The following is an 11,671-nucleotide window of genomic DNA, read 5'->3' on the forward strand; positions in this document are numbered from 1 at the left end:
AGCAAGAAGTTAAGCGGCTCTGCCTTATCGACAGAGAAAAGTGTAACTTGGGATTCGCTTAGAGTCCTCCCAGTGTCTTTCCCCACACTTTTCTTCTCAGGCGATACATTTGATTCAGCGTCGTTAGAAATAACAATAGGGTGATTCCGGGAGAGATGGACCTACATTATCCGCGTCGGTATTCTTTCGTTCTACGGAAAGCGATGTTTTTTTTCTTCCATATCTGGCGGATCTCTCCGGAAATTACCCTAACCGAAACACACACAGAGCTTGGGAAACCACGAGTTCGACGACGGTGTGAACGGTCTGATCCCTTTCATCGAGAACGCCGCGTTCCCTGTACTGACGTCGAACATGGATCTCAGCAGACAGCCGAATCTAGCCGCGACCAAGTTGCAGAAGAGCACAGTTCTGACGGTGAACGGTGTGAAGATCGGTGTGATCGGTTATCTCACATCGGAGACGAAGATACTCTCGCAATCGGAGAACGTGATCTTCTTGGACGAGGTGGAGAGTATACGCAAGGAGGCGGGGATACTGAAGGAGCAAGGTGTACGAATACTGATAGCGCTCGGACATTCCGGCTTCGAGGTGGACAAGAAGATCGCCAGAGAGGTGGAGGATATCGACATAGTGATAGGTGGACACACCAATACCTTCCTCTACAACGGTGAACAACCTGACGCAGAGGTGCCCGAGGGACTCTATCCGACTGTGGTGAGGCAGAATACGTGGTGCAGGCTTACGCTTACACCAAGTATTTAGGTAATTTCACGGTGTCGTTCGACAACAACGGGGAAGTGACCAGCATCTTTGGCAATCCTATACTCGTGGACAACACCGTCGAACAGGTGAGCTGGGAATTTTTACATCTTTCTTGTATTCCGTGCACCGATTGTTTTGTTTATTAGGTAACAAAGTACAGGGTGTAAAGAAATTAACGGTCATGGTTTCAGGGGGTGAATCTACACCCTTGGATCGGTGGACATTTGTAAAAGAAAGTTTCCGCAAAATTGTTCATAACACTGAAAATGAATGTTAAATTTTTTTTTTAAATCAACGTATTCTGCTCGACGAGAAGAGAAGAAGCCTGAAAGGAGCCATATGCCGCAAGCAAATAGTTTCCGAGATAAACGTTGATAAAGTTTGGCAACGATTTGATTGTGTAGAGCTATACGTATAGGGGCTACTGACCTACTAACACTCTGTCATTTGGTAGGATCTAGCTGTGTAGGACACGCTCGGTATAATGGTGTACGTGCCCCTACGCAAACGCAGTTTAAAGGGACAGCAAGGTCTAAACTCGAAGGCTCTTCGAAACTCTTCAATGTTATAAACAATTTTGCGGAAACTTTTTTTCACAAATGTCTTGCAAATGCCACAAGGGTGTAGATTCGCCCCCTGAAGCCGTGACCGTTAATTTCTTTACACCCTGTACAAGTATCACGGAAAAGGGGACACCTTGAAAAAGTACGCTCTGTCCAATTTAAGAATAACCTCGCTTCGCGCATGGGACGTGCCTAAGGCAGAGCTAGAACGCCCGAGCACCCACTTAACCGCCTACGTTTTTCTCTCTGTCTAACTGCGGGAACTCGGACGAAAATCGGTCCGAGAGCGAGGTTACTCTTAAATTGGACAGAGGATATAGTTCAACGGAGCGGCGTCCGTAACGGTCAAGGAACTGTTCTTCGATTTTTTAGGACGAACGTGTAATATATGTGTTCGTATATTGAGGAGCGGGGATTAGGATTTCAAAGGGTTTTGGTATATCAAGGGCAGAGTCCGAGGGCGAGCCGGAGTTAGTCAGGAAAGAATGAAGTCATTGGTTATCGGAATTTTGGGTATTTACAAAATGAGACTGGAAGACTGATACTTAAATCTACAACGTATCTTCTTTCTCGTTGTTTTTTTAATCTTACATCTTCTACTGGATTTTTTGTTTTTTGGTTCGTTCTCTTCGCTATTTTACGGGGGTGTATATTGTTGATGCGATACGTCTCTTTCGTTATCCCTTAAGGAGGGGTATTTAAGTAACGCCAGTATTTCGTGTGTGAAAAATGAAATAAGGAGATTTTATCTTTCGAGATTTTCAACGTGGAAGTTACTGAAATAATCGTCACCTACTGTGAAACGCGATAAAAGCCCCGTTAAGAGTATTCTGTATATTCAGGTATACATATATTGCTGAAATGCGTTAAAGTGAATGTTTTTACGATTCGGAAATTCTACTATGTGAAAATATCGGATTAATACGAATGTAGAATGTGCTTAATAATTTGGACAAGGATAGAAAATTAGAAGAAGTAATGTCCTTTTTGTACGTTCGTCCTATTCTTCCCATAAGTTAGACAAGGATAGAAAATTTGAAATCCGAAACTAACGCCATCTAGGGTCAGGTGATGCGAACTACGATTTTCTAATAGGATTACAGGATATAAACAGAGGTATTAGACAAGGAAAGCACTAGTGTGCGAGAAGGACAGAGAGAGAACGCTTCCTATTGGCTGGCGGGCACCCAAGCTCGACTAATCACGGTCTAAACCAAGTCGGTCGGTGAAAAATCATTAATATCTCATTAATTGCGACGATTCTGTGAACTTTTAGAATTGAAGAACCAAGTGTGGACCTTCGGCAACTTTCACAGATAGTTTTTAGTGCTCTAGACCCTTTCGATAATTAGTTATTAATAATTTTAGTGCGTGATGTCGGGAACGATACCTCATACCGTTAAGTATCTTTCCGGTTTTTCCATAATTTCATAGCTTTCCAATAAATTCCCATGCAACTAACTATATGCGTTTAAAAGGCTACTCCTTTAGCTACATTCTCTTATAATTTTTATTATTCTATTCCGTTTTACCGTCAAGTATCTTTCCGGTTTTTCCATAATTTCATAGCTTTCCAATAAATTCCCATGCAACTAACTGTATGCGTTTAAAAGGCTACTCCTTTAGCTACATTCTCTTATAATTTTTATTATTCTATTCCGTTTAGTTTAGGAGTTATTGAACATTATGTGAGAGTGTTCTTTATACATTGTATGTGAGTATAGTTAAGTGTCATAAACAATTGCTAATATCTAATAAACCACACGACTTAGAACTATCAAACTAATTGCAGAATATAGATAAAAGTCCATTCTACATTCTGCATACTTAAAAGTGCACAATTAATTGCGTATTTTCATTGAAATAGCGAAAATGTGTTACGCTTGAATGCGAGAGGTGTATACGAGTGTAATACCTTTACGGTTTTTCAATAATTTCATAGCTTTCTACTAAATTCCCATGCAAATAATTAAATGTAGCTGAAAGGCAACTCCTTTAGCTATATTCTAATATAATTTTTATTAACATATCCCTTGTGGTTTGATAGTTATTCAATATTCTTTGGATGAGTACTACAGGCGTCGCATTCAAGCGTAACACGTTTTTTTTATTTCAATAAAAATGCGGGATAAATTGTGCACTTTCAAGGATGAGGAATGTAGAATGGACTTTTATCTATATTCTGCAATTAGTTCGATAGTTCTAAGTCGTGTGGTTTATTAGATATTAGCAATTGTTTATAACAGTTCACTATACTCACGTACGATGTATAGAGAACACTCTCATGTAATATTTAAAACCTCCTGAACTAAACGGAGTATATTAATAAAAATTATGGAAGAATATAGCCAAAGGAATTACCTTTCTGATGCATACAGTAACGTGCATGAGAATTTAGTAGAAAGCTGTGAAATTATTGAAGAACCGTAAAGCTATTGCACTCGCCGTATTCAAGCGTTACACATTTTCGTTATTTCAATCGAAATGCGTATCAAATTATAGACTTTTAAGAATGTGGAATGTAGAATAGACTTTTCTTGATATTCTGCAATTAGTTTGGTATACGTAAGTGGTGTGGTTTATTAGATATTAGCAATTGTTCACAACAGTTGACTATGCACGAGTACGATGTATAGAGAACACTCTCAAATAATATTTAATACCTCTGAAACTAAATAGAATATGTTAATAAAAATTATAGAAGAATGTAGCTAAAGGAATTACCTTTCAAACGCATATAGTTAGTTGCATGGGAATTTAGTAGAAATTCTTTAATTCTAAAAGTTCACAGAATCGTCGCAATTAATGAGGTATTAATGATTTTTCACCGACCGACTTGGTTTAGACCGTGATTAGTCGAGCTTGGGTGCCTGCCAGCCAATAGGAAGCGTTCTCTCTCTGTCCTTCTCGCACACTAGTGCTTTCCTTGTCTGATACCTCTGTCTATATCCTGTGTTCCTAGTAACAAGTTGTTGGTTCGTACAGCCAAACACGAGATGGCGTTAGTCTTGCTTTCTAATTTTCTATTCTTGTCTAACTTATGAGAAGAATAGCACAAAAGTATTTACCCTTTTCGTCTAATTGATCCGCGCATATTCTACATTCTTATTAACTCGACATTTTCACGGAGCAGAATATCGTGGGCACGAGAGGTGCTGTTTTACCCGTAATATGAACAACAGCAGTATTGGTATAAGAGAATTAACTTAACTTTTGATAAGCACAATGTTAAATGTGCCGAGGAGATAAGATTTTATTGCATTTAAAATATTCGTGTTAAATATTCAAAGCACCGAGACGGGTATTTGCCGAAAAATTATCGTTCATTTTTTTCTCACATCCAGATATTTCTCTCTTCTTCTTCCTTCTAGCACACCACCTTATTTTCCGCATGTTCCTTCAGCTTATCTAAACAAAGCTTTTCCTGTTTCTGTTTTACAATAGGCGGCAGATATTTTGAAAGAATTAGAAGAAATGAGAGGGGCCATTGATAATATTAGCCTGACGGAAGTTGGAAATACTCGTGTACTTCTTGAAGGCGGCAGCAAAGTTTGCAGACGAAGGGAATGCAATATAGGCAATTTAATTACAGATGCTATGATCGATTATAATGTTAAGGAATATGCAGGTAGAACTGGTTGGACAGATACTGCAATAGCTTTTCATAATGGTGGTAGCATTAGATCTTCTATCACAAGAGCCAACGATGATAAAGTTACCATGGGAGACATCCTTACTGTACTACCTTTCCATAATACTATAATAAAAGTATCGATGACTGGGGAACTGATTAAGTCCGTTCTAGAATGGAGCGTGTATAACTTAGAAATTAATAATACCGCGAATTTGGATGGTGCATTTTTACAATTCTCTGGACTTCAGGTATATGATTAAATATTTACAAATTATTTTTCATTAACAAAGTAAATTCAAAGATTCAAGGTTAAGTTAAATAAAAGAACGACATATTTTTAGCTTTTTCTTTCCCTTTGTTTTTCAATAGAAAATTTTCTTACAAGTAATATTTCGCTTATTTATAGGTAATATATGATTTAACTCAACCAAAAAATTCAAAGGTGGTATCGGTACAAGTACTATGCGCACTATGTAGTATTCCTATGTACAATGAACTTCAAAAGAATGAAAATTATAGCGTACTTCTACCGGATTTTATGCAGAGCGGTGGTGATGGATATTCTATGTTGAAAGATCTCCAAGCTGTACCTATTGGTATACCTACGTGATTTCTTCTTCGATAAAATTCTTTTCAAGTATACCATTTTTTTACAAATCATAGAGTACAATGTTTTTTTACAGGTGGCACAACGGATGAGGCACTAGTGGAATATTTAAAGAGACATAGTCCAGTACATCCTGGTGTTGAATGGAGAATCACTTTTGTAAATGGACAAAAGGGACGCGGTGTTTCTAACAGCGTTCATCAGTCTTTCAGATTGACAATTTTGTTATCAATAATCAGTTGGTTATTCGTAAGATAAATACTCGTGTGTAGGATATACTTTGAACAATTGACATTCAGTATTTAAAACTTTATAATTTATATGAATTTTTATGCACCTTCCACCTTTTTCACTACCTCAAACGTATACTTCAGCTAAACGATTCGACGCTGAGCAAGAATATCACCGGAATAGCTGTTTATTCGTAATCGCTGAAAACACTTCGATCGATGTTTTAATTATCACTTTTACTGTATCGTTGTTTTATTCTTTGGATTTACATCAATCAGTACACATACTTTCAAGTATATTTGTTCGACGCGTATCAATATATTTCATACATCACATTCACACTTAAAATACACATAGTACATCTTGTATTAATTATGTTACCTAAAGCTCAGGCTCATCGAATCGAGCACCATTCAAATCGTAGAAACGTTTCATAGTTTCTACTACGTCGCACATTTCTTTGCAAGGGAATGGTACCAATTCGTGTAATACTTTGATCATTCTTAACAGATCTTCACCGATATATCTATCCATTATATTTACCTCCGCAAGAATATCGAAATATTTCGGAAAGTTCCTCAAAGTCAGATGAATTTTAATCCAGTGTTCATCTTTTTTAACTATATTCTGCAAATATGATAAATTGTGCAAGTAAATAATATGATAGTATGTGAGAATTTTTTACTTAATTCTTTAATTTTTTATTTTATTTAATTATCAAATAACTCACTTTGTAAGACATGAGATATGGATATAGTGGCCAGTTCTCTCGACACGCTATACAATCACATTCGAAATAAAACTGTTTTAAAAGTTTCATTTGTCTAAGGGCTTTTGTTGCAAGTGCATAATATGGACCATATGAACTAAATATCTTTAAAAGAAGAGAAACTTTTTAAAATAACATTAGACTTTTTAGAATAACATAAGGTACAAGAATGTACCGTTCATGAGTAATTCAAACATACCTGCTCACCTTCCTTAATAGGGTACAGAGCATGTATAATCATATGCCCAGATTTACAAGTTATTACAGTATTTGCATTGCAACTATGACCCATCAAAGATGCAAATGGTGCGATTACACAACCGCGTTGACGAGATTCTATACCATACACTTCAGGAAACTAGTACAGTTAAGTAAAAAAATTAGAAACAATTAAGACTATGTAAATGTGATTATCAGTATTTCTATATCTCTTACATCATTCGCGTTTGTAGGAACCACTTGCTGATATCTTAATATAAGACTACCAACAAATGTGACATTTGAATTTGTTATTAACTCAGACCAATTCTTCTTTAAAGGAGTTCCAAACATATTAGTACATGTTGCTAAATAATACAAAATAAAGCATGAATCTAGAGATCTTCTAAATAAATCATGTACTGAACGTTTTTCAGTATTTGTTGCTAGACCTAATACACTTCTGTATTTTTCACTTGGGAAGGTTCCATTCTTAGAAAAACCTTTTGTACGTGAATCTAAAAGAATAACAATTAACATTACTGCTAATTTTCTCATGAAAATATATGTACATATGAATGTATATACCTACTTACCATTACAATTATCAACTTCTTTTAACTCTTCCCTTAAGTCTGGTATATTTGTGGCTTCTTTGACATTTTTAACGGCAAGCCTTAAACTCAATACATCTAATTTACTAAAGTCCAACTTCAGCATATGCGGTACAACTGCACATTCCATATCATGATACTTTTCCCATTCTGAAGTCTTACATTCTTCTGAACAATACATAGCATAAATACAATGGTCACAAGGTATAAGAGCCCAACAAACCTCTAAACAATTTGAACAATGTGTATGCCTATTTTCAAATGTTAACAATGATGTATATGGCTTTTCTATTACAAGTACTTCACCAGCATCTATATTACGACTGGCTATAACATGTCTACCATACTTTTCATTATACTTTACTCCTATAGCATCAGATGCACTAGGAAATTCAACATTATAAGTCTTTATTTCAGGAAGTGGTACTTGACTTGACTCTGTGATTGACATTTTGCTTGTTTTATTAGGTATTTGTATCTTTGAATATTGAGAAATGATTTTTTCATTTAATTTTTCACGATAATTATCATCTAATGACATTTCTTTAAACAGACATTCTGTTTCCTTTATAGTATTATTTGTATCAGGATGCTGTAATGCCACTAAACATTCAAGTTTTCTTACATAAAGCTTAGCAAGTAAATTGTCTGAATTAGTCATTGGCAATGACCTATCTATATCTTGAATACATTCTTCATATTTACGTAATTTTAATAACACAACAGATCTGTTGGCATAAGCTAAAGCAAGTTCTATGGATGGATTAGGGGCATAACTTATGGATTCGGTATACAATTCCAATATTTTAACATATATAGAACTGTTTGTTCTAAGTGACATTTTAATATAGAGCTGATTAGCTATTTCTCTTTTTTTTTCAGACTTTTTCGCATCTTTCATTTCGTCGGATATTTCAGGAATTATATCATATTCTAACATACAATTAAAGGTAAATATTATACGTTCTTCATCTGTCTGTAAAGCTTTATATTTAGTAATTATATCTTTCAACTTGTCCGCAGCCCTTATTTTTGCATTTAACGCATCTAATACTATTTCCATTTCTTTTTATATCTCACGATATAATACTGCAACAGGTTGCAACACTTACAATGGTGAATAACAAGGGGAATGCATTTATTCTTTACTGAGTTTTCCGAATCTGCCGGCTGTACACAAATGAATGTCACTAATATGCCGTACGACGAATGATACCAAAACACTCACCACTGATCACTGATGCCAGAATCGTGGGCGCTGGGCCCCCCACTATGACCTACCGCCGTCTCCCACTATACCGTCCTTGTGCTCTCAACAAGTGTAAGGGTAGCTCTGCCCGTGTGCGAAGCCTGCTCGGCTTTTTCCGCCAATAATCTACGTCGCCACGTGACGCTCGAATAACCTGAGTGCATTAGTAAGAATTAGGAGATTCCATTTGAATCTCGGTGAGACGCAGTTTCGAGGATACCGTGGCTCTTTCTCTTGTCAGGGGCAAAGAGTGTGCATCGGCCACGAATTCTCTCTCCTTTCATACACTCTGTACACGAAACGCCCAATCATGCCAGGATAATCATAATAATCCTCTCCAACAACGTTTCACGTAATAAAAGACATTCCTCCGTTATAGTTTTATGAAATTACACGGTTAAAAACGTGTTATTACGCTGTGCTTGGCAGGAGAATTTTTAGAATGTGAAACAAAATGCCAGGATTTCCTTAGAAAAATCAGACTGCGACGCGAAAAGTATTTCGAAACGCGATTTATTTCCGTTTTATTTAGTGAGGGGGAAATCGCGAAATTTATTATTGAACTAAACTTTCGTAGAACGCGAATGAAAAATTGAAAGAAAGTATAAAATAAACGCGGTAAATAAATTGAATAGAAAGAACAAACGCGAATTGATATATTTTTCGATTCTATAAGAAAATTTTGTTGGATTATTATTAAGAATAATGCGTCAGCCAGTAAGCAAAAATGAATTGTGTTATATACATGAGAAACACTGCTAGTGAAAGATGCGTAATAGACTGATGTATTCTACGTCTCTTTCTTTAAATGCGCAACAGAATTCCTTTCGTGTCCTTACAGTTTTTTTGTTTCCTTTCACTTTGACTACGAAATTCGGAAAGAAAAGACGTCCTTCCGCGCCATACAAATAAAAACACATTTAAGAAAATTTACAGTGAACGCTATTCATTAAACCCATTTTCCAATAAATTTCAATAAAATACGCGGCGATAATTGGGAGGAAGTATCAAGTTAAGCGCGGAAAAATATTCAATAATAAGCGAACTAGGGATGAAGCTATTATTTCAATACGCGATGCAACGACTCCAGTATTTACTAAAATTCAAAAATTCTCGCATAAATTCCGAAAATAGATTATTAATTACGGTAAACTACTGAGACGGTTTAATTAAGGGTGGGCATGGTCCTGCTTTAGTTTGAAATGATTTATAAACACATAATTAACAGAGGAAAAACCGTGAAACGGCAAAACGTCTACATTCTAATTGTTATAACATGTAAACAGAACTTTAAATTTAGTGTAAACAGAAAAAATATATAATACAATTTATTTCACGGTATTGCAACAAATAAACGTTGAATAAATATTTAATTCGTATAAAAACAATTATTTAACGTAATAATTTTACCTTCACCATGGCTATTTTTAATCTACGACCACAGGTCAACCTGATATCTAATCCTTACGAACTTTAAATTCAGTCTAAACTGAGAAAATATATAATACAATTTATTTCACGGTATTGCAACAAACAAACGTTGAATAGATTCTTAATTCGTATAGAAACATTTATTTAAAATAATAATTTCACCTTCACTATGGCTATTTTAAATTTACGACCAAGGGTCAACCTGATTTTTAATCCTCCGAACTTGATTTCACAACGAGAAAGTAATAAGATCGTTGAAACGTACTTATTTGTCAAAGAAACTTGCAAAAATGTATAAATAATAATATGTAATGTTTTAACAAATTTTTGGAAGTATAAATTAATAATAAAATTGTGAAAATTAATAAATTATACGTTATTATAACATTAATAGAATTATGACTAAACCGAAGTTCGAAGTCGAGTATTTAAAGTCTGATATTACGTGCCTAGCGAGTGCCGGTAATTGTTAAAATTTGTTTAATAATTAGTAATAGAAATTCTAATTGATTCTAATGTATACAAGTGTTACAAGAAGGCTGAGTGTGTACAGGGTGGACATAGACTAGCTAGTAGCCCCCGACCACTCTATTCACATCTCAGAACCTTCAGGTCAAAATACGCCGCGAAGTGTCTAGGGCCCAGTATAAAGGGTAAATGATTTCGCGGGACATCGGCGGGTCCTTATATACCTGCGGTACCCTCTCCCCAAAGTCATTAGCAAAATCGTCGGTTAGGTCAGGCGGGAAATTTTCGCGGGAGATTTTCGCGGGAGATTTCCGATATCGTAACACGGTATAATTTATCAATTTTCACAATTTTATTAAAAATTTATACTTCCGACAATTTGTTATAACATTGCATATAACAATTTATACGTTTTTACAATATTCTTCAATGGAAACATAGGTTTTAGCGTTCTCGTTACTTACTCGTGGTTAAATTAATTTCGTAGGGATTAAAAATCAGGTTGACCTGTGGTCGTAGATTAAAAATAACCATAGTACAGCTAAATTTATCGTGTTAAATAATTCTTCTTACACGAATGAAAAATGTATTCAACGTTTGCTTGTTACAATACCATGAAATAAATTATATTACACATTTTCTCTATTCACACTGAATTTAAAGATTATAACGATTAAAAATCAAGTTGACCTGTGGTCATTTATCAAGAATAATCATAATAAAGCTGAAATTATTGTGTTAAATAATTTTTTTAATACGAATTAGGAATTTATTCAACGTTTGCTTGTTACAATACCATGAAATAAATTATATTATACGTTTTCTATATTTACACTAAATTTATCGTTCTATTCTAACAAGCAAACGTTGAATAAATTCCTAATTCGTATTAAAAAAATTATTTAACACAATAATTTCAGCTTTATTATGATTATTCTTGATAAATGACCACAGGTCAACTTGATTTTTAATCGTTATAATCTTTAAATTCAGTGTGAATAGAGAAAATGTGTAATATAATTCATTTCACGACACTAAAACAAACAAACGTTGAATACATACAAATGTAACGATAGAAATTATTGCAATAATGCGTAATGCAATTGAAAAATTGAAAGAATCAAAAGAAAAAACGCGAATTC

The 11,671-nt window shown here is 35.0% G+C and overlaps 2 protein-coding genes across 2 annotated transcripts in view; one reads left to right on the forward strand and one right to left on the reverse strand.

Annotated features, from left to right (window-relative positions):
- The window catches only part of LOC108579711 (protein 5NUC-like), a 19,037-nt gene extending 12,900 nt beyond the window's left edge, over positions 1 to 6,137 (forward strand). Inside the window, 5 exon segments of the mRNA XM_017943311.1 lie at positions 268 to 727; positions 730 to 851; positions 4,773 to 5,210; positions 5,369 to 5,558; positions 5,646 to 6,137. Of these exon segments, the coding sequence (XP_017798800.1) occupies positions 268 to 727; positions 730 to 851; positions 4,773 to 5,210; positions 5,369 to 5,558; positions 5,646 to 5,827 (1,392 nt within the window). The 3' untranslated portion in view covers positions 5,828 to 6,137.
- A 44-nt stretch (positions 6,138 to 6,181) lies between these two features.
- Positions 6,182 to 8,765, reverse strand: LOC108579713 (SET and MYND domain-containing protein 4-like). Its single transcript, XM_017943316.1, has 5 exons — positions 7,364 to 8,765; positions 7,005 to 7,285; positions 6,769 to 6,927; positions 6,531 to 6,674; positions 6,182 to 6,427 (listed from the first exon to the last, which is right to left on the reverse strand). Exons 1-5 carry the CDS (start codon positions 8,442 to 8,444, stop codon positions 6,182 to 6,184), a joined length of 1,911 nt encoding a protein of 636 aa, XP_017798805.1. The 5' UTR covers positions 8,445 to 8,765.
- Positions 8,766 to 11,671: the final 2,906 nt, after the last annotated feature.

This window comes from Habropoda laboriosa, unplaced genomic scaffold (assembly GCF_001263275.1).
Source record: "Habropoda laboriosa isolate 0110345459 unplaced genomic scaffold, ASM126327v1 scaffold33, whole genome shotgun sequence".
NCBI classification, from domain to species: domain Eukaryota; kingdom Metazoa; phylum Arthropoda; class Insecta; order Hymenoptera; family Apidae; genus Habropoda; species Habropoda laboriosa.